Source organism: Protomyctophum bolini (assembly GCF_963924005.1).
Source record: "Protomyctophum bolini genome assembly, chromosome: 4".
NCBI classification, from domain to species: Eukaryota; Metazoa; Chordata; class Actinopteri; order Myctophiformes; family Myctophidae; genus Protomyctophum; species Protomyctophum bolini.
The window spans coordinates 49,581,204-49,608,703 of record NC_137865.1 but is presented as its reverse complement, the minus strand read 5'-3'; the positions used below and the strand labels follow the sequence as shown (position 1 = coordinate 49,608,703).

The 27,500-nt window shown below is 46.3% G+C and overlaps 1 protein-coding gene across 2 annotated transcripts in view; it reads right to left on the bottom strand.

Moving 5' to 3' along the window:
• nup205 (nucleoporin 205) overlaps positions 1 to 27,500 on the bottom strand; it is a 68,267-nt gene that overhangs the window by 27,147 nt on the left and 13,620 nt on the right. For both annotated transcript variants that reach the window (XM_080761927.1, XM_080761928.1), the window contains exons 10-22: positions 26,309 to 26,446; positions 25,302 to 25,452; positions 22,625 to 22,821; positions 21,801 to 21,983; positions 20,850 to 20,900; positions 20,118 to 20,327; positions 18,638 to 18,875; positions 17,163 to 17,352; positions 16,129 to 16,249; positions 15,430 to 15,511; positions 14,102 to 14,266; positions 2,573 to 2,697; positions 1,654 to 1,768 (exon numbers count right to left, since the gene is read on the bottom strand). In XM_080761927.1, coding sequence (XP_080618053.1) covers positions 1,654 to 1,768; positions 2,573 to 2,697; positions 14,102 to 14,266; positions 15,430 to 15,511; positions 16,129 to 16,249; positions 17,163 to 17,352; positions 18,638 to 18,875; positions 20,118 to 20,327; positions 20,850 to 20,900; positions 21,801 to 21,983; positions 22,625 to 22,821; positions 25,302 to 25,452; positions 26,309 to 26,446 — 1,966 coding nt within the window. The remainder of the gene's footprint in view (positions 1 to 1,653; positions 1,769 to 2,572; positions 2,698 to 14,101; positions 14,267 to 15,429; positions 15,512 to 16,128; positions 16,250 to 17,162; positions 17,353 to 18,637; positions 18,876 to 20,117; positions 20,328 to 20,849; positions 20,901 to 21,800; positions 21,984 to 22,624; positions 22,822 to 25,301; positions 25,453 to 26,308; positions 26,447 to 27,500) is intronic.

Here is a 27,500-nt window from a genome sequence, read left to right as displayed (position 1 = left end):
GTGTCTGTAATCTAATCTAATTATGGTTTATTTCTAATATCACGCAGATCTGATGCTGCACACGACTCTTTGCATGGTGAAATAAATACGTTAAAAGCATGGAGAGCTGCCTGCGTGACGTTATTGGGGCTGACACACAGCGAACAAACAGCACGGCATTAGAATGGCGCGTCAGTCAGGTCCAGCTACGGGATCAACTCCTTGAGAGATCCGAGGCTCTCACAACGATTCTACAAATGTCTTCTAAATCCTGACAATTTTCTTGAAAAAAAAAACCATGTTTCTTTGTCAGTCGTTCTCATACATTTTCATGTCAAGGACCCCAAAAGATTTATATGTAATTTGCCGCCGACCCCCCATCTGAAAATATGTTGTTCCAGGCAGGGACCCCCCCACCCCAGAAGCAAATATTTTAGTTAAAACGTTCGCTCTGAAAGAATTTAGAGCCTTCTTGAATTTAGAGGCGCCATATCTCCTGCACAGGGGCGGCCTTAAAGGGACACTTCACCCTTTTTGCAAAAAAATATATGTTAATGCCGTTTAGAAGCTTTAGATCACTTTCCTGGGGGTATTTATGTGTGTAATTTGTGGTTTTAGATATTTTAGATTGTAGCAGTGAGCCTGTTGTCTCTGATGTCATGGACACTGGGCTCACTTCCTTCCTGGACTACATGTTGTCTCAGTAAGACAGCTCTCCCCCCTATCCACAAGGAGGAGCAGTGCACCAAAAAATTATGGGAATTGTAGTCCAGGAAGGTAGTGAGACCAGTGTCCATGACATCAGAGACAAGAGGCTCACTGCTACAATCTAAAATATCTAAAACCACATATTACACACATAAATACCGCCAGGAAAGTGATCTAAAGCTTCTAAACGTCATTAACATATATTTTTTTGCAAAAAGGGTGAAGTGTCCCTTTAATGATCGGGAAGCCCCGTTCATGACGTCATCGTTTTAATAATGAACCATCATCCTTAGGTCTCTGGGTTGGATCCAGGCTAATCCAGTATTTTATCCGTGACGTGAGCGCCCCCTCCTGAGATACTTCCGGGTCCTACTTTTGTGTCGCTTTTGTGTCCCCATAGAGTTATACTGTGACGCTCCGTCGGACTAAATCTGAGACGAAAACAACCACGACAGTCTCATTTTACCGCTTTCCTCGCAACAACAAAGCTGCTGCTCTCCCAAATCTGGCTGTGACAGGCCGTCTGCCCCACACGGGATACTATCGCCATTTTATTTTATTGTGTCAACTAAATCCTCATTAATGCAAACTAGATTCAACATACTCAAGCCTGCACACATTCTAAATATGCCCCCGAAATATTTTACCGAGCAAATGGACTGTTACCACCTTCAATAATAATGATAATAATAGTCTTTATTGTCTCCACATCATATATTTTTATTATCATGGACACTTGTACAAAACATTCATCATTCTACTCGAGTTGGAAGCATTAAGACCCATTTTAACCCTCAATGGTTTCCTTTCTGAAAAATAACGTCATTGTAAAAAGATTCACGCGTTTAGATATTCTATTTACAATGAGATGCGGAACGGGAGCTGGTGCCACTTGGACCCGGACCAACGTCGGACTTAAATACTGAATTCAGAGCGACTCGGTTGAGAGGTGAAACCTGTACTCACGAGGCAGGACGAAGGGCAGGTGCTGCAGGTGCGAGAACAGGAAGTCTTGGCTGGTCCTCAGGTAGCGCATGGTGGGGCCTGACGTGTCCGAGTAGGCACACAGCTGGTAGATCACCTGAGGGACCCAACGGAAACAAACACACCCGTCAACGTCTCACTTCATCTAGTGGTCAGTGGTTCCCCTAAAGTCAGGGTCGGGGGACCCCCAGGGGTCATCGAGGGAGTTGAGATGAGATGATGAGATTCAATTTATTGTCAATGTACGTACAGTACAAGTACAGCACAGCACAGCGAAAAGTATTTTCGCATCTCACCATATAGTGCAAACATGTCAGCAAGGAGGATAGATTAATTACAGTAGTAACAGTATAGATATGGGCTGAGCAGTAGTCATTTAAATAAATAAATAATGATATGAGAAGGAAGAAGAAAGACAGATCTGTCCATATTGCACATAGCCCTTATTGCACGTGGCCCTGAATGCACAGTGTGCTAAACTAAGGTCCAGAGACCATGTTCCACAAGTCCAGTGGCCATATTATCACACCACATAGTGTTTTTAGACTAGGATGTGTTTAGAGTCTCGGATACGACAGGGATGGTGGATGGGTTGGGGGGAGGGGTTGGGGCGCTGACACTGGAGGAGGGAAAGGAGTGGGTGAGGAGTTAAGTAGATGACAGTGGAGGGGAAGAAGCTGTTCCTAAGTCTGCTGGACTTGGAACAAAGAGTTCCAGAGGGTCCCCAACTAAATGATAGTTTGGAACCAAATGGACCCTTATGGGTCTGTAACTCTGAGAATGTACAAATGGACCAAACCAAACCAATCGGAACCAAACCAAACCAAATTTTCATTTTTCGTCTTAAGTTTTAATAGACAAAAACAACACTGTTTGGTAGGGTGAGTGTGCAGTAACGTACCTGGTAGCAGAGCTCGGCCAGGTGCGGAGCCTGGCCTGTGATTACAGGCCCTGATCTCTTGTCGCTGCCTCTCTGGAGCAGACTCAGGATGGCGTGTAGGCAGCTCCGAGGACAGCCCAGAACACCTGCAGAACGCACACGTTAAAATGACCACCGCTGAAGTGCCCAGCTTGGACAAGGCATTGAACCTCTACCATGAAATGTTCTATGAGCAGGGCCTGGCTGTAAACAAGTTCTTGAGCTTAGTCCAGTTACCCTGCAGGGTAAACATAGTACCTTTCCTTTCCTTTCACAGCGGTCCTAGTACCGGTAGTAACATAACTTTGATTGATTGATTTATTTATTAACAGTTTGTAGAATTACAGTACATTTCAAGCACAGACTCAATACAAAAGACCGTTAACTGTGAGTGGACGACCCAATTAAGCGTTACACTTGTTTACAACAGGGTCCACCATGTTCAATTCATCAAAACATTTAGAGACGTACAAATAGACACTTCTATATAGTCAAAGAACAGAACAGGAATTCATCATAATGGGAGGTAAAAAGGGAAAATAAACATATACAGTTAAAGGGGAAACTTTAACTGCGTACTGTCACGGAATGATCTAACTGACATTATCCATGATTGTAAAAAATAAAATATATATCTGAATGCAGAGTTATATTTCAGCTGACTTTAAAGTCCCTAGCCTCACAAATGCACTTTCAACACAGTGTCTGCACCACTTATACATTTCCAAATATTTTAACACAACATACTCCACAGAAAGGAAGTCCCTCCCAGGGATCCGACCAAAGGAATATAACTTTTTAATCTTCACATAAACCTACCCTTACAGTGTGTTCATGTACATATCCCAGTACTCTCACAATGAATATAACCTCACGTGTGTTCACTCGTGTATTGTATGACGGCCAGGTGGGAATGCATTGCTCATAGTTGTGGGAGACAGAGAGGCAGGACGGTGTGTGCGTGTTAAGAGGGGCCGCTCCAACAGCCCAGGGCCAGGCCATATGAGGTGAAAGATGGGCCGGCGGGACGAACCTTTGGTGATTCTGACAGAATATAAACCCAGTCAAAAACGGACGACGGGAGTCGACCAGGCAGGCGGCGACTCCGGCCGTATCTATGCTTAATGATCGCGTGACCTTTTGATAAGTACAGTTGCGGAAAAACTGTACTTGGGATGATACTCTGTGCTGAATTTCAATAAACCTCTTTACCAGTACAAGTGGTATTGGGGAATAATTTGAGGTATCCAATTTACCCAGGTGACATGACACAGGTTAAACAGTATGTCATACTCAAATGTCATATACTCTGCTTCATACTCAAATGTCATAATCATACTCAAATGTCATATACACTGATTAAATGTCATAATCAAATGTCATAATCAAAGGTGCAATCACTCTGAAGGGTCATTGTACATCTCCTGAATCATATCCCATGCATTCAGGAGATGTGCATTCAGGAGATGTGCATTCATGCGCGTGCAGCGTGGAGGAGTACCAGGGGTACACTGGCGAGGGGCGCGCTATGAGCTCCTAGAGCTGGGCCCTCGTGATGTACCTCACTCAGTACATCACTGTCCTCACTCTGAACGTCAGTGTATTGTACTCAGGGCCCCGCTCAGTGTACTGTAAGTACTGGGTCACGTCAGGACATGGGCCGTCTCTGCTGACAGTGCAGTAAGGCGAGGGAAGGGGGAAAGGGCCTTCGGAGTCCCTTGGGCCCCCGAGCTCGGCTTTTTCCCCGGAATAGGGGCCGCTTGAGGGAGGAGAAGGGAGGTGAAGGAATGTCGCAATCGACAGGGAAGCTTCACCATTGGCCGAATCCGAACAGCAGGGCCGTAACTAGGGATGCACCGAAAATTCGGCCACCGAAAATATTCGGCCGAAAATGGCTAAAAATGTATTTTCGGCCTATTCGGTTTCGGCTCAAATAGGCCGAAAATATATCACCGAATAGTCAAAACACTGGGTCGCTATAAACACAACACGCGATTGTCTTGAACGTAACCAGAGCGCTACGCATCTACCCCTCTCTCTCTCCCCAACTTCAGTCTCCCACACACACACACACACACACACACACACACACACACACACACGGAGCGTCTCTGTGGCTGCGATGCGCTCCGCGAAAACTGCGAGCTCATCAACAGGTTGCAAAATGCCCAAAACAGGTCCCAAAACATGGTATTTGTGAGCACCGCCAATGTCTATTCTTTTGTCGTATGACCAAAAATGCTCCCCAATGTCTGAATCTGTGAGCTTGCAGGCAGGCTACGACGGACGAACACTAGCAGTGTAGCACTAGCTCGTTAGCTCCTCCATTTGTTCCACCTGTGTAGGCTACTGTAATCTCAGCAGCGCATTGAAGTGGACATAGGGCTAAAGCAGAAGCAGAACGTCCGTGAACGTTTTGCTTAACAATGAACAGTTGTTCAGTGCTGTTTAACTTTGGCAATATGTGATACTAGAGCCTAGAGAACATGCTAATATGGCTGCTAAATAAGAACGTTTTCCCCCCCATCAGCTAGCGTGCTATTGTGTGTGTGTGTGTGTGTGTGTGTGTGTGTGTGTGTGTGCGTGCGCGCGCGCGTGCGCGTGTGTGCGTGCGTGCCTGCCCACACAGACTGTGTGTAGGACAGTGGTTCTCATAGTGGGAGTTCCAGCTAGAGCTAGATAGTTAGAAAGTAAACCAAGTGGACCCTAAGGTTCTGTAACAGAGTGCAAAAATGGAACCAAATAGACTCTCAAAATTTACATTGATTTTACAATAGAAATAAAAAATAAATTGGGGTCCCAGAGATAGAAATGGAAAGAAAGACAGTCAGCTATACACGGTCAACATTACAGATAACAGTATCATTACAAGTACAAGGAATGGCAAATCAAATTGTATAAAAAACGGGGTAAAATATTAATTTTGAAGGAGTATTCATTTGTATTGTCTTTATTGTTAGTTACAACATGCCTACAATAACGTGAAGCATTTTTTTAAAGGTAATTGCAAAAAGGTGCCATAATCTGATTCATCAATTCATCGTTTAAATAATCGCCCGATGAATCGATTATAAAAATCCATAATCATGTCTTTTGCCATAACCAGGTAGCTTTACAACAAAGATGTATTCGGCTATTCGGTATTCGGTTTTCGGCCAACTGTTTCCTATATTCGGTATTCGGTTTCGGCCAAGAATTTCCCTTTCGGTGCATCCCTAGCCGTAACCATGGTAAATGATGGATAACGGCTGTGTGTGGATATCATGAAATAACATGAAATAAGAACGGTTATTGGACAAGGGGGGTGGGTGCCCCGGGTCAGGCCAGACGAGGTGAATGATTCCCCAGAGGAGATTTTGACAGTATATAAACCCTGTTAGAAGCAGACAAAGTCAGTTATCCAGGCTGCTGCGGATGCTCTCGACCGATCCTTGCTTATCTGCATGACCCAGTGGACTATACTCTTTTTGCTGAATGGTACATGGAATGATACTTTGCTGATTTTCAATAAACCTTTTTACTTGTACCGTGGCTCGTCTATCAACTCAGTCATATGAGGGAAAACCTGATTTCTACCAACAGACTCTGTCTATCATCTCAGTCCATTATTGGGGAAACATCTTTCTACACAGTCAATATATTGGAGTCACGAGACGGGTGGATTTCCACGCCGCTGGCGTCACCGCAGAGCAGAACAGCACAGCACAGAGACAGGTCAGTCAACTTTGTAGTGTTTTTTTATTTTTTTTAATATGTTTTTTATCCCACGATTATTTAACCCATTTTTCACCCCTGTGTCAATCATCTACTGTGATCCTGGGCTCTACACACCCTCCGCCAACCTGGGGAGAGCAACGGACTTAACTCATGCTTCCTTCATGCCTGAGTGTCCAAGTTGCTCCTTTACACCTGACAGGGGGGGAGTTTCCCTGGTTGGACGTAGCGCGTGGAAGGAACACGTTATTCCAACCAGTTCCTTTCCCCTCCATCAGGCGCCCCGGCTGGCCAGGGGGAGGCAGTTTAGTGACCAGGATTACTGCATGTTTTTGTGAGGGTACCTACCCTATGGGGACACGGGGAGAACATGTGAGGGTACCTACCCTAGGGGACACGGGGAGAACATGTGAGGGTACCTACCCTAGGGGACACGGGGAGAACATGTGAGGGTACCTACCCTAGGGGACACGGAGAGAACATGCAAACTCCACACAGAAAGGCCCTTAGTTTTTTTTTAAGACAGAAAGTGACAGGGATGTAACCGCTCGGGGGCTGGACCTAAATGATCCAGTACAACCTATATATGGACCATAGACTGTAAAAAATATGGACAAAGCGATATGTACAAGATATTGTAAATCGCCATCTTTTTAGATCCGTTTGGGCCCAGCTGACCCATTGGCTAGCCCAGACAACGAGGTGGGACTTCCCCCCCCCCCCTTCTTCTCCGTTGGTTTTTATTTTGACTCGAGTGGGAGGGGGATCCCGATCATAGACTGTAACGGTAGCCACGCCCCTCAGAACATACGCGACTTTATGGTCATTTTATTTATAAATGGGACCATCATTTTCCAAAAAGAATATTATGAAATTAGAAATGAGACTTTAAACTAGTGACTGGACGCAGAAAGTATTCATGACCATGTTTATTAAGGTAATACAGTCTAGGTGAAGTTGGGCCCAAATACATGGACTTCTATGGGGCTATGGGGTTTTCTGGGTCCAATGACAGCGCCACAACAGGCCATTATATGAACTTTCAGGAAACCTTGTGGCTTCACAAAATATCTGTCTGACTGCCTCCCTGATATAGACACTCATATATATATATATATATATATATATATATATATATATATATATATAAATAGAGACACAGATCTAGATCTAGAGGGACAGAGACAGACTGAGCACACCCGGAGGAAAACATACATACAAAATATATAACAATTAGGGATGTTGAAAAAAGTTGAAAATCGACTAGAATATCGACTCATGCCTCCCGCCACTCAAAACGTATGAGTCGAAAAATGGTTTTTATTTGTATTATACATTTTTTTGTAATGGCTCAGGCTATTATAAAACGTCGCTGTTTCAAATGTTTTCCAAATGGGAGAGGTACGTGTTGGTCTGTGTGACACTGCTGTGCTGCGCCTGGCTGTCAGTGCCGCTCGTCACATGCAAGTTAACTTTGCGCAGAGCGCTGTGGCTCTGAGTTTGAGAATAGACCCCATCGTCCAAGGGTGTGTGTGTGTGTGTGTGTGTGTGTGTGTGTGTGTGTGGGGGGGGGGGGGGGGTGGTATCTTAGCAACACTGAATGATCTGTCCCATTGGTCGTGTGCTCGTATCATGAGCCAATGGCTGCAGCTCTGAGCTTCCCCGACTCAGGTTCACATCTCATCTCAACTAACTCACACATGCCGTAAAGTTAACTGACAGCCACAGGTCTGCTCTGTTCTGAGCGGTGAGCGCTCTTCTCTTCTCGTGAAGAAAGCAGGACAGAGTTGTCAAATAAATCCCGCCGTCATTCATACTGTATTTATTCCCCAACCAGACATTAAAATACGGAACAGCGTGCGTCTCGTATCAGTTCATTACGGGGCTCGTGACAGGCTGCAGACACAGAGTTGGGACTACTAGCCGATAGCACCGCTGCTCCTTCAGTTTAGTTGTTTACAAAATAAAGTTAATTTTTTATTATTGGGATTTGATCATTGATGCAAATTCTAAACATATGGATGCAGCTGCAGAAGTTGTGTTGCTTAAAGATGGAGTGCCACAATTTTTGTATTTTCCCAGTTTTTCATGTGTCTTTGAGGTGACAGTACTTAATTAGACAGACTGGAGTTGTTTTTATGTGCAACGGTGTATTAACTTTGTATTTAGGGTTTCTTCCTGGAGGCTGAACCCTTGACAGTCAAACGGGGCCAATGAAATAAACAGTAATATAGTGACACCACACTATCAGCCCCTCCCCTAACCCCTCCCCCTTTATCATACAACTACAGCTGTGGCTTCAGTTCAGGTGGATCACCACCACCCACCACCCACCAGGCAATCCAGGCATACTTAATGAACTGTTGGGCGTGTCCACATAAAAGCATGATTTTAACAAATACTGTACACTTTTTGGAAAAAGTTCTTCCCCCTTATATTGTAATAATACCTGATGATCATGTTTTAGGGTGGGAAAAAAATGGTGGCACTCCGTCTTTAACCCATTCTGACCGGGAACCCATTTTGGTGTTTGCATCATGTTATGCTTTATCTATTGAAAAATAGCAGATCTACAAGCTCATGAGCTTGTAGGTCTGCTATTTTTGAAAAATCAAAGAACGACTGACATTTTTTGAATCTGATCTCAGGTCAGAATGGGTTCATCAGACCAGTGTGTGTCCAGTGGAAACCTCGTATGAATCTGATCTCAGGTCAGAATGGGTTAAAGGAATGCATAGTTGCGTTCTCCTCAGCTGCTGCGCAGCAACTACAAAAATATAAAAATAATGAAGAAAAAAATAAACATTCACACGACGTAGTGGACGTACACATTGCAAGAACGAGACCGGTGGTAGGCGATTACACACAGTAACAAACCCCAGGTGTGACCCTATTATGTGATTGCACTGTTTCAGGAGCTGAGCGCCACCACGGTGCAGTGTGCCACGTCACTCTGACCTGACCCATGAGAGACAAAGCCCACCTGACCAATTCGGGGGACACGCCCAGCCAAGAGTCATCGAGCCGACTGCTGCACCCACCACACCACACCACAAGTCACTGGCAGCTGTGCCAACCTGAAGCCGCAACACTAATGGCCCCGATCCACGACTGAACACAACCCCACAACTAGATTCAAGAACCAAGCACACAGGAAGCAGGCTGGTGTACAGAGGGGTGCCCTGGGGGCGCGGCCATTACTGAGGTGTAATCCATAGAGCAGGTGCTTCGTACAGGCCAGGTGTAGCTAATCAGTGCCGTTGCGCTTAAACGGTACACCTCAGTAATGGAAAACATCTGGAATCGGCCTATTGGAGAGGGCAGGGCAGTGAGCACTAGATCCACTACACACTCTGCAGCAACATACCAAGAACACATTTTGGACGACACAGACACCATCATCACCTCAATCGCGTTCACCCACACGCATACTCATGAACACACATACCTACAACCACACACACCAAGAGGCACAGTAGAGACGGAATCAGAAACACAGTCACAATCACAAACACATAACCAGAGCCATATAGCGGCCCGCGAGCCACTCACAGACCTGTGCGAACACCGAGGAGAGACCAGTTTCGAGAAATACACCTACAACTGGGCACACCAGCACGGAGAACACACACACAAACACAAACACATACACAGACACACACACGAAAACCAAACACACTACCATATCCCAGGCGACGGGACGGCAGACAGCACACGCACGAACACAGTGGTCAGAGAACACCACAGACACACGTACACAGACAACCAACAAGAACACTCGTACACACAACAACACAAACACTATCATACGCAAGAAATCCACTCGACTACAGCGATATAGACCACCGACAAGACGACTGCCCAGAGCCGCCTGCCATTTAACTACGAAAGCGGCGTCCCGGGCAACACACACACACGACCACACAAGTACATACATACACCCGTGTCCACCCACAACATACGCACACACACACACACACACACACACACAACAGACACGTGAACGCACCTACACACACACAACCACACAGTGACACATATAGATTACATAGACATCTTCTCACGCTGGGTGCTAGTGTGTTGTTGTTGTTGTTGCATACAGCTTGATCCAGTCTGTGTTGAGCACCTTGGTGAGGAGACAAACAGGAGGCTTGGCTGCCACCCAGGCAGTCCAAGTGCAACTGACCACCAGGGTGAGAGACCTCCCTGTTCTGTACCCCTCCTGACCAGGGTGAGAGACTTCCATGTTCTGTACCCCTCCAGGGGCGGCGGTGGCTCAGGGGTAGAGTGCCTGGATGGGAACCGCAAGGTTGCCAGTTCAAACCCGGGCTCCCCCAGAGTTACTGTCGAAGTGTCCTTGAGCAAGACACTGAACCCCTAATTGCTCCCGATGTGCTAGTTGGTGCCTTGCATGGTTTCCGCTGCCATCGGTGTATGAATGGGTGAATGTAATGCACAATCTATGTAAAGCGCCTTGGATAAAGGCGCTATATAAATGCACCATTTACCATTTACCATGGTGAGAGACTTCCCTGTTCTGTACCCCTCCTGACCAGGGTGAGAGACTTCCCTGTTCTGTACCCCTCCTGACCAGGGTGAGAGACTTCCCTGTTCTGTACCCCTCCTGACCAGGGTGAGAGACTTCCCTGTTCTGTACCCCTCCAGGGTGAGAGACGTCCCTGTTCTGTACCCCTCCTGCCCGGAGTGGACCACGAGGGCCTACACCGATGGGGAAACGGCCGAGGCTGAAGAATAACGGACTAACTTGCGCTTGCGGTCTTGACACGAAACAGGGAATAACGGACTTGATGCGAGCACCGGAGGATCCGGCTCAGGGAGCCAGCCGGGTCAGAGGGCCAACATGACTCTCAAGCGATGTGCAGGGGAGGGAGGACGGCTCATGGAGTGGATGCATATGTACTGTACTGTACTGTGGGTTGTGGGGGAAAACAAGAACAAAGTGTCATCCCAGATAGGCTGGATGCGGTATAGCCTAGAGGGGAATGGCGTCTAGAAAAGTGACCAGATTTGACTGAGAGACTGCCATTGCGCACATTCCAGCTTTTCACCAGAGGAGTTTTTTTTTTTTTCTCCCAAAAATGAGTTCATAGCACAGGCAGTCTCTTCACATACTAGAGCATGTCTGAAATAAGTGTCAGAGCTGAAAATGTAAATATGAAATAAATGCTTAAACATGTAGCTAGCTTTTCTCAACTCGCTGTTTCTCTGCAAGACATCACTCTATAAGCCATATCTCCAAAACTGGTGGGTCAAACTGAACAACCGATATATCAATTTGAAGCTATGATTCCCTGCTTTCATATGATAAAACTATCTAAAAAAATCCAATGGCAGTCTCTCACATTATATGCATGTGGGGGAGTCTTACCTTGAACATGTAACCATTACGTATATTCTGTGTTGTGTGAACCTACTTTGTGCTTAGAGTTCTGCCGAGGAATGGACACGGGGGGGGGGGGGGGGAGGAGATAAGGAGCCGCCCGGATGAAGTCTAAAGGGTGACTCTCCAAGAGTCCGATTTGTGGACCAGGAAGTCCTCCATACTCGGACAGGAAGTCCTCCATACTCGGACAGGAAGTCCTCCATACTCGGACAGAAACAACCTATTTTACGTATATTATGCGAGTAAGGCCGCTGTAACGCTAAAGTGAACCCACGGGAAATGAGTCCCTAGTGTGCTTACAAGTTTGAAGTTATACATCAACATGAACGCGCGCTTATCACTTGTTTTCGTATAATATAATCCGTTATTATATTATTGGTTATGAATAATCTCACATGTGTTCATTGGTTTTGTTGGGGAATATTTGGTTCCCCATGGGCCATGTTGCATGAACTGTATTGTGTATGAATATACTCTCAAGATATGGCCTATAATATGATAGGAATATACTCCCAGTTATGAACTGAATATACTCCCAGTTATGAACTGAATATACTCCCAGTTATGAACTGAATATACTCCCAGTTATGAACTGAATATACTCCCAGTTATGAACTGAATATACTCCCAGTTATGAACTGAATATACTCCCAGTTATGAACTGAATATACTCCCAGTTATGAACTGAATATACTCCCAGTTATGAACTGAATATACTCCCAGTTATGAACTGTATTGTAGGAATGTACTAGTACAAGGTCCATATTGTATGACTGTACTCTCAATATACTCTCAAAGGTCACCTCAGATCCAGGTCACCTCAGATCCAGGTCACCTCAGATCCAGGTCACCTCAGATCCAGGTCAGTGTGTGAGAGAAGAGTGTGTGCACTTCAGAAATATCCAAACAGATCCACACATGTATCCCAATAGATCCACACATGGGACCACACGGGGCTTGAAGAGGGGAGGGTAATGGAATGTAGGGGGTCATAAATAACGCAGAGCTGGGGAGAAAAGGCTGACTGATCTGGGAATGACTTCTGAGGTTAACTAGCGGCAGGGTGCGGCGGCCTGCTCATGGGTGTCCTCGTAGGGGCCTGATGTCCGGATGAAACCTAGTATAGGTCTGATTCCGATCACAACAGAGCCACGCGGCAGGTTCCCCCAGATCGATCGATCTCTGCTTATGCATGACAGATCTGTTTTTGGATTGGACTAATTTGGACTGAAAAATAAACCTATTCACTTTAACCCTCTAACACCCGCATTAATTTCTACTTGCAAAAAATAGATTTCAACCTTACTACTACTTTGTACTACTAGCACTGACACTAAAAAAGATGTTAAAAAAAATAAAAAAATAAAGTTTGATGAAAAATTTATAATAATTATATAATAATTATATAATAATATAATAAATTAATAATTTACATTTGGGGGATATCTTTCACAATAATGAATAAAACATGTTCTAGACATTCTAATGATCACAAAAAAACATATGTTACAATTATTTTACCTACTTTTATTAGGGTAAAGGTCAAAAGTTTTAGGTTAAAAAATGTTCAAAATTGCACAGAGTCCAAACATTTTTTATTTGTGTGAATTTCAGCCTCTGTGGGGGGTATTCATATGCAAATATCATGACTAATGGCATTGAATTGGCATTGCAATGAACATCACTGATGACATTCAGGTGAAAAAAGAACAGAAAAAAAAAAAAAAAAATTAGTAATTAATTAAAATAAATTTGTTGCTAAAAAGCAACCCTGGGTGCTAGAGGGTTAAGACCTATTGACTCCGTCTATCATCTCTTTTTTTAATTAAAAAAAATATATATATATTCCACGATTTTGTAACCCATTTTTCACCCCTGTGTCAATCATCTAATGTGATCCTGGGCTCTACACACCCTCCACCAACCTAGTCCCCATATATGGGGGACAAGGGGAGAGCAACGGACTTGAACTCATGCTTCCTTCATGCCTGAGTGTCCAAGTTGCTCCTTTACACCTGACAGGGGGGAGTTTCCCTGGTTGGACGTATAGCGCGTGGAAGGAACACGTTATTCCAACCAGTTCCTTTCCCCTCCATCAGGCGCCCCGGCTTGCCAGGGGGAGGCAGTTTAGAGACCAGGATTACTGCATGTTTTTGTGAGGGTACCTACCCTAGGGGACACGGGAGAACATGCAAACTCCACACAGAAAGGCCCTTTCGCCAACCGCGCCTTCGGGTATGGGGCACTGATGACGCGGAGGAGGAAACACGCCGCCAGCACCCACAGCGTCCTGAGCGGGAATCGAACCCAGGACCTTCTAGCTGTGAGGCGACAGCACTACCAACTGTGCCTAGTCTTAGTTTTAGTGGAGGAAAAACACGGCGGGTTCTGACCTGGGTCCTGCAGGTTGGTGGAGCTGACGGGCTTCTTCACCTCGTAGCCCAGCAGGTAGAGCGACAGGTTGGGGGCCTTCAGCTCCAGAGACGTGATGAGGAGGTTCAGGATGTGGATCTGGGTCTCGTGGCGGATCTTCGCCACCTTCTTCTGGGGGTCCGAGTCTGAGGGTTATTATGGTCAGGGGAGGGGACGGAGAGAGAGAGGGGAGGGTTTATAAGCATGTCTGAACGTTCTTCTGGGGGTCCGAGTCTGAGGGTTTTATGGTCAGGGGACAGAGAGAGAGAGGGGAGGGTTTATAAGCATGTCTGAACAAGGCCATGAGTTGTAATCAGGGGGGCAGTCAGACAGATATTTTGTGAAGCCACTAAGGAAATGAAAGTTCATATAATGGCCTGTTGTGGCGCTGTCATTGGGCTCAAAAAAACCCATAGCCCCATAGAAGTCCATGTATTTGGGCCCAACTTCACCTAGACTGTATTACCTTAATAAACATGGTCATGAATACTTTCTTCTTCCAGTCACTAGTTTAAAGTCTCATTTCTAATGTCATAATATTCTTTTAGGAAAATTATGGTCCCATTTATAAAAAAAATTACCATAAAGTCGCGCATGTTCTGAGGGGCGTGGCTACCGTTACAGTCTATGAACGGGATCCCCCACCCACTCGAGTCAAAATAAAAACCAACGAAGAAGAAGGGGGGAAGTCCCGCCTCGTTGTCTGGGCCAGCCAATGGCCAGCTGGGCCCAAACGGATCTAGAAAGATGGCGACTTCCATTGCAAGGACTGACAGGCTTCATTTTACGTTCATGTTAGACCCGGGGAACGCTTTGTCCATATTTTTTACAGTCTATGGTTGTAATACAGAGAGCGAAGAGTGACAGGGTTTAGAATGCTGTAGCAAGAGGTAGAGGTTAATTGTATGTATTGTTGTCGCCCTCTGTACCAGAAAGAACCCTCTGTGGGTTAGTGGAGTCACACAAACGTAGACGAGAACTGCTGGAGAACCAAGCAATTCACAAAGGATTCTGGGTATATTCCGTCTATGTAAATGGTCGAGGCCTACGGAAGCTTTTAACATTGGTCCGGTTCCTATAGCAACGCCCCACCGTTCCGACTATGGGATTGCAAATATAATCAACTCAAACTCTGTCTTTTAAAGTGAACGTGTATGCTTGGGAACTGGGAACTGTTTATGCTAACAGCTAGCGGTAGAGATAGAGTTAATCAGTCTGGAATCTGACAGTGGACCATCATTCCTTTAAAGTCAAAATAAAGGAGACGATCCAGAAATCGGGAACGGAGGAAAATCCACACGAGACTCACCGTCTCCTTTTTCAATGCCTTCTTCTGCCTCCTCGTTTTCCAGGCACTCCACGAAACCTGCCATCAGCTTGTCACTGACCGCCTGCAGGGGAAAGAAGATGCACAACGAGAGTTCCAATGCAGCAGGAAAAAGAGCTTCATTAAAGAGTGGACGGTTTGTAGAAAACACAGGCTGAGGTTCATGACTCCTAGTGTAGGCAGACAGACATGATTGTGAATCCGTTCTCAATTACTTACAAGCAATCATGATAAAAAAATCAATTCTGATCTTAACCGTTTGGCCGCCAGGATTAATTAAGGGTCGTTTAGATCGATAGAAAATAGCTAATCTACAAGCAGACAACATGCTACAATGCAAAGAGTCATATTTAATGAAATGCCCAAAATAGAGATCCAGCATGAATCAATTATTTTATAAAAAATATCAAGAAAAAAATAATAAAGTAAATAAAAGTATGGGTTCACTTTTTAATATATATTTTTTATCCCACGATTTTGTAACCTATTTTTCACCCCTGTGTCAATCATCTAATGTGATCCTGGGCTCTACACACCCTCCACCAACCTAGTCCCCATATATGGGGGACAAGGGGAGAGCAACGGACTTGAACTCATGCTTCCTTCATGCCTGAGTGTCCAAGTTGAAAGAAAAGTATGGATTAACTGTTGCACTTCTAGTGTGAAGGGTGGAACCCGTACCGCGCTGTGTGTGAAGTCTCCCACCAGCCTCATCTGGATGTTGGGGTAGCGCGCCACACGGCGCAGGATCTTAGCGCTCTGGAAGGCGGCCTCTGGGTTGGAGCTGTTGTGGCACAGGTACCTGCCAGACACAAGGAACACAAGCATGGGGGGTGAATACCTGCCAGGGACCAAGGAAGCTTTTAGAAGGAAGAGAAGTGGTCACGTGACTGGGCTGCGCCATGACCAGGGGGGCAGTCAGACAGATATTTTGTGAAGCCACAAGGAAATCGGGATTTCCTGAAAGTTCATATAATGGCCTGTTGTGGCGCTGTCATTGGGCCCAAAAAAACCCATAGCCCCATAGAAGTCCATGTATTTGGGCCCAACTTCACCTAGACTGTATTACCTTAATAAACATGGTCATGAATACTTTCTGCTTCCAGTCACTAGTTTAAAGTCTAATTTCTCATGTCATAATATTATTTTTGGAAAATGATGGTCCCATTTATAAAATAAATGACCATAAAGTCGCGTATGTTCTGAGGGGCGTGGTTACCGTTACAGTCTATGATCGGGATCCCCCACCCACTCGAGTCAAAATAAAAACCAATGAAGAAGAAGGGGAGAAGTCCCGCCTCGTTGTCTGGGCCAGCCAATGGGCCAGCTGGGCCCAAACGGATCTAGAAAGATGGCGATTTACAATTCAAGGACTGACAGGCTTCATTTTACGTCCATATCAGACCCGGAGAACGCTTTGTCCATATTTTTTACAGTCTATGGCCATGGCACTTTCATGGGAGCCAAACTAGTCAATGAGAGCTCAGTGACCAGCTCATGAGCAAACGTACCTGCCAGGGGGACACTAGCCCAGGGGGGACATTAGCCCAGGGGGGACACTAGCCCAGGGGGGACACTAGCCCAGGGGGGACACTAGCCCAGGGGGGACACTAGCCCAGGGAAACACTAGCCCAGGGGGGACACTAGCCCAGGGGGGACACTAGCCCAGGGGGGACACTAGCCCAGGGGGGACACTAGCCCAGGGTTCCAGTTACCTGGCGATGTTGACGATGTGGTCGGCCCTCCGGCTCTGGGGGCTGACCCCCTGGAGCAGCTGCTCCAGGGGGGACACCAGCAGGGAGGCCTGGCTCTCCCTCAGGAGGTCCATGAAGACCACCTCCTTCTGCAGGGCCAGGTCCAGCAGACACAGGCAGTGCAGCACCGCTGACTCCAGATGCTTCTTACCTGGAGGGAGGGAGGGATGGATGGATGGATGGATGGGAGGGAGGGAGGGAGGGAGGGAGGGAGGGAGGGAGGGAGGGAGGGATGGGAGGGAGGGAGGGACGGGGGGAGGGGAGGGAGGGAAGGAGGGAGGGAGGGAGGGAGGGAGGGAGCAACCAGACATTACAACGCTGCCTAGAAGTAGTGTTCCTTTTAACAGCACATTCTTAAATTTCTTAGGTAGTTTTAGACAGTCTTTAAAATAAATAAATAAAAATAACTTTACTTTTAGTTGACTAAATAAATAAGTTGAGTAAATCTACAGTTGATTTAGTCGACTAAAATGTATTTTGATGGTGACTACTTGGGCTGTGTGCCAAAAAATGTACAAGTCATCTTATTTTTACATTTAATGTGTAGTGGTTGAGGGTTGAAACACACTGTTTCAACACCTGTTGAACAGAAGGTCCCCCAGCTAATAAAGCATCACAATGTTTTAACCAGTGTTTGAAACTTTGAATAATTTAAAACATTTTAACACAAATTCCCTGGCACTTAACTTTTTCGGTAAATGTACCGCTGCATTGTGTGTGTGTGTGTCAGAAGCTGCGTGGTGGTCTCTCACAAGGTAAGGGTGCGTAGGTGTCCAGCTGGCGTATGTGCGTGCGTGTGTGTGTGTGTGTGTGTGTGTGTGTGTGTGTGTGTGTGTGTGTGCGTGTGTGTGCGTGCAGTCTCTCTCACCAGGGAAGGGGGCGTAGGTGTGTGTGCGTGTTCCTCTCACCAGGGAAAGGAGCGTAGGTGTGTGTGTGTGTTCCTCTCACCAGGGAAGGGGGCGTAGGTGTGTGTGCGTGTTCCTCTCACCAGGGAAGGGGGCGTAGGTGTGTGTGTGTGTGTGTCTCTCACCAGGGAAGGGGGCGTAGGTGTGTGTGTGTGTTCCTCTCACCAGGGAAGGGGGCGTAGGTGTGTGTGTGTGTGTGTCTCTCACCAGGGAAGGGGGCGTAGGTGTGTGTGTGTGTTCCTCTCACCAGGGAAGGGGGCGTAGGTGTGTGTGCGTGTTCCTCTCACCAGGGAAAGGAGCGTAGGTATGTGTGTATGTTCCTCTCACCAGGGAAGGGGGCGTAGGTGTGTGTGCGTGTTCCTCTCACCAGGGAAAGGAGCGTAGGTGTGTGTGCGTGTTCCTCTCACCAGGGAAAGGAGCGTAGGTGTGTGTGTGTGTGTGTTCCTCTCACCAGGGAAGGGGGCGTAGGTGTGTGTGTGTGTGTCTCTCACCAGGGAAGGGGGCGTAGGTGTGTGTGTGTGTGTCTCTCACCAGGGAAAGGAGCGTAGGTGTCCAGCTGCCGGACGCCCTCCTCCAGCAGGCTGAGGCAGAGGGCCAGCGTGGGGGAGTCGTTGAGCAGGTGGAACATGAGGCCGTGTCCGGGGGGCTTGTGGGCGGCCATCTGCTCCCCCTGGAGCTCCACCACGTCCTGGACGAAGTCCGACGGCGACGGCTCGTAGTCCTTCAGCAGCTTGTGGAACACCTCCAGGACGGCGTCCGCCACCTCCCACTGAGGCACAGTTTAATACCATTAAGACCTGAACACCTCCAGCACTAGGACGTCCGTCCGCCACCTCCCACTGAGAGAACGTTTAGTACCATTAAGACCTGAACACCTCCAGCACTAGGACGTCCGTCCGCCACCTCCCACTGAGAGAACGTTTAATACCATTAAAATACAGTGTGACAAATGCACATTATATTATTATTATTATCTGCTTTTTCCAATGTGTGTGATTGTATACGTGCGATATGAATACATGCAAAACCCTGTGATATGTGCACTTTCAATTCATGTGGGAGGTAATGGGTCTGATAACATGAGTGATTGCTGCCACACGCTACTTGACAAATAGAGGGTGTGGTGCAGGAAGAATGGAAGACCTGTGTACTAGTGTGAACGGGTGTGAGGAGGAGATCTCAGAGGCGCCAGGCTCTGTGTTTAGTGTTAAAGTTGCATTAACTAACTACTAGCAACCTGCAGCCTAAACAGACAAACTGTCGAGCTCAGCCAAGCACGGAGTAAGTGACCGTGTTGGGACGCTGGGGAGACGGCGTCATTGGAGCTGGATGCGTGAATGAACTGCTGGTCAACAACGAGGAGCATCGCGGGTGAGAGAAATCCGTGTTCGGTTGGATTACCGGTGGATTATAGTTTGGGGCATCCCTAATGTGGACCTGAGGAACTATACTGTGGGAGCGTGCTGAGAGGAAGACGGTCTGACGTTGGGACTGTTTGGTTGAAAGGGGATTGGGGAATTGAGTGTTGGTTTGTTTGTTATTTTGATATAGGGTCAGAAGCAAGTGTGTTGTATTGCCCGATTTATTTATGTAGTTATTAAATATGTGAGTTTCATTGAGCTAAAAACCTGCCGATCCCGTCTTTTTTCTTTAGTTAATGGTTGTCCTTTCTAACCGAGAGGCCGATTTTTACAACAGTAGCCACGGAGCTGCCCCAAATTCTTACAAACTCAACTTTGTGTGAACCTGGTGATGTAAAGTGTAAAAAGTAAAAAAATAAATTATGATATTTTACATCGTCAATATTGTCATCAAAACAGGACTTACTGAAATGTTATGGCTGCATTTTAAAATACAGACGGACCGGACGTTATACCGGATGTGGCTGGAGCAGCTAAATGTAGCCAAAACACTCTAAACGGCAACAACGGGAGGCGTGATTAAATCTAACGCGACTGGCTGGCCAGGGGGAGGCGGTTTAGAGACCAGGATTTCAGGCGCGTTGCTGTACCTTCTCAGCGGGACGGCGGTACGCCCGGGTGGGGAAGGGGAGGAACACGGAGTCCCGCAGGAAGGCCAGGTAGGGCTCGAAGCCCGGCACGCGGAGCCCCGCTCCCAGGTTGGCGGGCAGGCTGCTCTCCACCAGGGTGCTGATGAGCTGGCAGAAGGACCTCGTCAGAGGGTACTCCTCACAGCTGGACTCGATCTCGTTCAGCTCCACCTGAAGGCCACAGAGTCACACGTTCACACACAGTACAGTTCACCTGACTGATCCGTCATTATCTCTGGGGGTCTGCTGTGCAGTGGTGTTTTCGTCGACTAAAACTAAGACGAAAAATGTTCGTCGACTACCTTTTTCCACTGACAAAAACTAAATGGAAACTAAATGAAAACTAAGCTACTGTATGATGGACTAAAACTAAGCTAAATGTATTGACAATTTCGTCAACAAATAAAAACTAGACTAAAATGTTAGGGAGGGACTAGTGGACAAGAGATCCAGTATAAGTCATTTTACACTTGGATGCATGCTGAAAATAGCAGATCTACAAGCTCACAACGCGCCGCGCTTGTGAGTAAAATCAGTCATTACGACGGCATCAAGGCACCGACAAAATACATTTTAGTCGACTAAATAAACTGCAGATTTAGTTGACTAAAATCTTACGACTAAAACTAGACTAGCGCTCTTTCGTTGTAGGACAAAGTATAAAATTAAAATAGGGTTAATCACACAGCCTACCTCAATTCCAGCACCCTGTCTCTGTCCTGGGACTCGAACCGTTTGGAGGATCTGCAGGTGAGAAATTAGCACATGGAAAAATCCTTAGTGTTCTGTTCATTAAAATCAAAATCAACATCAAATCAAAACATCAAATCAAAACCCTCAACAACCAGGCCCCCCTCTACCTCTCTGAACTCATCAACCGTCATGTCCCCTCCCGCTCCCTCAGGTCAAGCACTGCCAACCAACTGGAACCCCACAAGTCTAACAAACGAACGGACATGGGGAGACAGACAGGGCCTTCGCAGTGGCTGCCCCATCTCTCTGGAACTCACTCCCAACTCACATCAGAGCTGCCCCCAACCTCGAAATGTTCAAAAGCACACTCAAAACCCACCTTTTCAAACTGGCTGCCCCCCCCCCACACACACACACACACACACACACACACACACACACACACACACACACACACACACACCCTTCTTGTTTGCCCCTCTTTTGATTTTATTTCTAGTTTTTAACCTTTTAAACCTTTTTCACTGTGTGCACAAATAAAAACTAGACTAAAAATGTCAGGAAGGGACTAGTGGACAAGAGATCCAGTATAGGTCATTTTACACTTGGTTGCATGCTGAAAATAGCTGATCTACAAGCTCACAGCGTGTCGCGCTGCGACGCATTGTCAGCTTGTAGATCGGCGATTTTCAGCAAGTGTAAAATTAGTCATTACGACGGCAAAATATTTTTTCTCATGATATTTAGTCAACTAGAACTAGACTAACGCCAAGACATTCCCGGTGACTAAAACTGAAACTAAATGAAAACTATTGAAGAGACTGTGACTAAAACAACACTGCGCTGGGCCTACAGGTGGTTGCACACTGGAGGCGTTTTTTCGGGAAAAAACGATGGATAAACGCTGCTAAAAATCCTAAAAACACGCTTTCTGCGTGCGGGGGACCTCACCTGTGTGTATTCCAGCGACTGCCACAGGGAGGCAGCGATCTCAGGGGACTTCCCGAAGGCAGACAGGCAGTGCAGCAGCTCCGCCTTCAGGACGGGAGGGACACTGCACTGCAGCAGGCCCAGCATCACCACCACAGGAGTCCACTGGGGGTGCTCGCACAACGCCAGGCGAGCATTCTCACTCTGGAAAAACAACACCACACGGTGTTCAACCGTTTTATTTGCAGCACACTACAAATATTTCTCTCGTTTTTTGTTCTGGAACGGAAAGGGGGGAAACAACATTCTCTTTTACAGAGTAAAAGCGGCCATATCCGCGCGGCACCCCGAGCTGTTATTTTGAAAGAAATCCCGGCGCTGATTGTGTTAAAACTTGGTTGTGTAAATATTTCCAGTGTCTCTGCTACCGTGGAGTCCGTCCTCCTCTATGGCTGTGAATGCTGCATAATGGTTAAAATAACACTCCTGCTTGTATGTACAGTAAAGGTCATTACACACTGGCGAATTGGCGACGCGATATATTCGTGCGAATAATTCGCATTTAAAGAAAAACAATTGAAGTCCATGCAAGCTTCCACATCAGTGGCGAATGTGCGAAAATGCGACCGTTTTCGCTCTTTATTTGTTCGCTCTGGTGTCGTATTTTGCAGAGATTCGCAGGCGAACTGCAACATGCAATATTTCGCATTTTCAGATCGCTTATTCGCATCGGGTCGCTAATTCGCCAGTGTATAATGACCCTAAGCGATGAGGTCATACCCAGGTGTATGTACAGTATAAGTACAGTAAGCGATGAGGTCATACAGTAAGCGATGAGGTCATACCCAGGTGATGATGGTGGTGAGCAGGTTGAGGAAGGAGGTGAGGCCGTCCAGCTCCCTCTGGGTGATGCCCCTCAGTGGCGGGTGGCGGTACTGCGACGCGTCCACGTTGGGCGCGTCTCGTCTCAGGTTCTCGTGGTAGAGCATGAGGGTGTGGAAGAAGTGCTCCCAGGACAGCGGGTTCCCTGCTACGCCCTCTCCTGGTGTAACACACACATTACACACAGTTACCCCCCGTTTAGACTTGGTCGCAGTTAGGGATGGGTATCGTTTGGATTTTTGGTGAATCCGGTACCGATTCCGGTTCCGCTTATCGATTCCGGTTCTTAACGGTTCCCTATTTCGGTTCCAAAATGGTATAAAATAACCTAAATAAGAGGTCAAACGTTTATTTAACAAAAAAGTTCAATGTCAATTTAAGACATGTATAATAAATAGTCTATTATTGAGCCATTTGTGGATAATATAGTGATTATTTTAAATATAATATCTATTCTGTATTTACCCAGGGCAATAGTGTTGTTGTAGGCTACTTCTCCTATTACCAATAACAAATAAAAGCATATCTGAGATCTGAGAGCAACACACACACACACACACGATTGACTGGGCAAATTAGCATCGTTAATGAAGGGGGGGGGGGGGGGGGGGGGTAAGAACGGGTTTTCTGATCGACGTGCTAATTGGGGGAACATTGAAAACAAAGGTGGCTTGCATGCTGTAGTTTGCTACTAACAGAAATGTGCATGCACACGGGCATCTTTTGTTGTTTTTTCGCCACCTCTCTTCGAAGTTAGACTGGCAAGCTCTAAACTGACTGGGCATCTGGACCCTACACACACACACGGGCGCGCATTCGAAGTGAGTGCACCAACGCTTTCTCTCTCTTTCGTCTCATGTTGATTCAGTGCTGCACACGTATGCAGTGAAGACTCAGGCAAGGCGCAAGATTCCTGTCCGCTCTCTTAAAAGTTTCCTCCCATAAACTTCACTTGAAAATTACGTTTAAAGGACCTATAACATAAAATTCAACTTTTGTGCCTTTTGTGTTTTTGGGGCTCCCATGTGTGTTTTCTATCCCCACAAATAACCAATTTTGAACAATCAGGCCTTCATGTCATATGGGTGTTTTAATGGAAATTGCTCTCAGAAACAGCTCGACTGATTTTGGCCTCATCGTGATGTCATCAATGTCACCCTACTTTGTATAATTCCTCCTTTTCTTCAGTCTTCAGTTGCACATTTGCATTTCCACTTTGTTTACAATTTCCACCATTGTTGATTTTTCAAGCTGGCATGGAATGGAAACAAGCCTGGTTGTATCTAGCATGAGTATTACAATGACTAAAATATTAAATAATCTGCATATCAGCACCCTCTCCACCTCAGGACAGTGTGGTACTGCAGCTAAAACTGCTTTCAAAGTCCAGAAAGAATTGACAAGGCCTGCTTATATCAGAGTGGTGATTGAGGCTCAAACCATTAGAAATAACTTTGAGGGACATAGACAATATGATTAATAAATATTAAAAGCAGTTTTAAAATGCATGTTATTTGCGCTTTAAGAAACTTTAATAATGATGTTGCTTCAACGCTTCAGTGCCAGGCACGCACAGCGCGTGTCTCTGTCTCTAGACTCCTCGACAACTAAGAGAGCAAAGAGATAGCTCCGCCTCTGCAAGCCACAAGCCCACAACTCGTCGCTGATGCAACACGATGTAGGCTTGTGGATCAGCTCTGTTCCCTGCGCGTCTATTAAGAGGAGAAAATAAATAAATATCGTGTGACTGCGTGTCCGTGGGAACCGATAGAGAGAAGCGAAATTGAATTATTGTAATGGGTACCCGGTACCCAGGCACGTTCGGTTCGGTACATACTTGGTCCCGAGGTTCGGGACCCACCCCTAGTCGCAGTGCTGATTTCGTCGACTAAAACGAAGACGAAAAATGTCCGTCGACTGCCTTTTTCCACCGACGAAAACTAAATGGAAACTAAATGAAAACTAAGCTACGATGACTAAAACTAAGACTAAATAAATTGACAATTTCGTCAACAAATAAAAAGTGTTGCGCAACAGACGCTAACAAACGATTCCCGCTCGGGGCACTGTGGGTGCTGGCGGCGTGTTTCCTCCTCCGCGTCATCAGTGCCCATACCCGAAGGCGGGGTTGGCGAAGGGGCCTTTCTGTGTGGATTGTGTGGATTCTCCCCGTGTCCCCTAGGGTAGGTACCCTCACAAAAACATGCAGTAATCCTGGTCTCTAAACTACCTCCCCCTGGCCGGCCGAGGCGCCTGATGGAGGGGAAAGGAACTGGTTGGAATAACGTGTTCCTTCCACGCGCTACGTCCAACCAGGGAAACTCCCCCCTGTCAGGTGTAAAGGAGCAACTTGGACACTCAAGCATGAAGGAAGCATGAGTTAAGTACTCAAGTTGCTCTCCCCAGGTTGGCGGAGGGTGTGTAGAGCCCAGGATCACAGTAGATGATTGACACAGGGGTGAAAAATGGGTTACAAAATCGTGGGATAAAAAGTATATAAAAAAAACAAACAGACGCTAATCTCCGTCTAACAATAATTTACGTCCTGTGCACTCAGGGTGTTAATTCCTGGTTTGTTTAATATTTTGTTTAGGAATAAGCTTCCCCACAGATAGAAGTGTAAATGTGCCAGCCCATTACCATGCGGTGCTCCGTTGGTCTTCAGCAGGCTGAAGCAGTAGTGTGCACACTGGGGACCGTTAGCCAGGCCCTTCAACATGCGCAGGTAGGCCATGTAGAGAGTGGAGGGCAGCAGGTCTCCCATCTGACGCACAAACTTGGACAGAACCACCTGAGGCAGAGCACAGGAATAAGAACAGGGTGTTGCCACAACAAAGAGAGATCTACAGAACCACTCATGATCCCACCATGATCCACAAAGAACTCTCTAGTCTCTAGAACTGGTTCTGTTCTTAGATTCTAGGAACCTTGGTGGCTTGCTTGCTTTCACAGAACTGCCAGACATTTTCTCGTTCCAGTTTTTGAACCAATTCATTCGTTCAGTGGAAACACTCTAAACTGGTTCAATATTATCCCATTTTGACCTGGGAACGATGCTACAAAATGTCTTCTAAATCCTGACAGTTTTCTGAAAAACCCTGTGTTTCTGTGTATCAGTGGTTCTCAAACTATTTCATGTCAAGGACCCCTAGAATTATATGTATTTGGCCGCTGACCCCCCATCTGAAAATATGTTGTTCCAGGGACCAGTGAAGATTTGCGTTAAAAACACAAAAACAAGCTCATAGCGTGGCACTGAGCTTGTAGATCCGCTGGGAAAAAAATAATCAAACCAGTTCAACCCCGGTCGGTGGAAAAGGGGCCTCACTCAGTCTCTCAGTGAGACATATGAATCATATATTCTGTGCATTGTGCCAGTACTGTATTACCACTTGGTTCCCAGACTGACCTGTTTGTGGGGAGGTCTCTGTAGGGCCATGCCCAGGTAGGAGCCCTGGAGAGAGGTGTGTGTGTTGGAGAAGAGACTGACCTGTTTGTGGGGAGGTCTCTGTAGGGCCATGCCCAGGTAGGAGCCCTGGAGAGAGGTGTGTGTGTTGGAGGAGAGACTGACCTGTTTGTGGGGAGGTCTCTGTAGGGCCATGCCCAGGTAGGAGCCCTGGAGAGAGGGGTGTGTTGGAGAGACTGACCTGTTTGTGGGGAGGTCTCTGTAGAGCCATGCCCAGGTAGGAGCCCTGGAGAGAGGTGTGTTGCAGAGACTCTGTAGGACACCAGAACTCCAGGGCCAGCTCCATGCTGAACGGGTCTTTGCTGTAAAACTCTCCTATCTGGAGACAAGAAATTCAAGAAAAAAAGTGTTTGTTTGACTCATAAATGTAATGCTACTGCGGTATGCTAATATGTATACCGACATGTCAAAAATAATGTCTCATTTAAGCTATAGAGCGTCGCAGTCCCGCCCCCCCCTCGAGAGACCCGGGAAATAATTCCCCGTTCATTTTCCTCATTGACTTTTCAAAAAGTATTTATTTAAAGACGTTTTACGCCGCAGACAAAACTCGAGTTGTGACAAATCATGACAATAAAGACAATTTGTCGGGCCGAACAAATAATTAAAAAGAAAGAGAAAAACGGCAGGTTACAACACTTTTTTTTGTTGTTTTTCTTCTTTGTAATTATATTGTTTGGTCCAAAATATTGTGTTTGTGTTTAAATAAATACTTTTTGAAATGTCTATGAGGAAAAATGCATTGGGAATCATTTCCTGGCCCTGTCGTCGTCATGAAAGGGGGATTTAAGACATTCTCCCAATTGGGTCATTAAGCCAATTGCTTGGTGAGAACCATAGACTGTAAAAAAAGCGTATGGACAAAGCGTTCCCCGGGTCTAACATGAACGTAAAATGAAGCCTGTCAGTCCTTGCAATGGAAGTCGCCATCTTTCTAGATCCGTTTGGGCCCAGCTGGCCCATTGGCTGGCCCAGACAACGAGGCGGGACTTCCCCCCCTTCTTCTTCGTTGGTTTTTATTTTGACTCGAGTGGGTGGGGGATCCCGTTCATAGACTGTAACGGTAGCCACGCCCCTCAGAACATGAGCGACTTTATGGTCATTTTTTTTATAAATGGGACCATAATTTTCCAAAAAGAATATTATGACATTAGAAATGAGACTTTAAACTAGTGACTGAAAGCAAAAAGTATTCATGACCATGTTTATTAAGGTAATACAGTCTAGGTGAAGTTGGGCCCAAATACATGGACTTCTATGGGGCTATGGGTTTTTTTGAGCCCAATGACAGCGCCACAACAGGCCATTATATGAACTTTCATTTCCTTAGTGGCTTCACAAAATATCTGTCTGACTGCCCCCCTGGTGAGAAC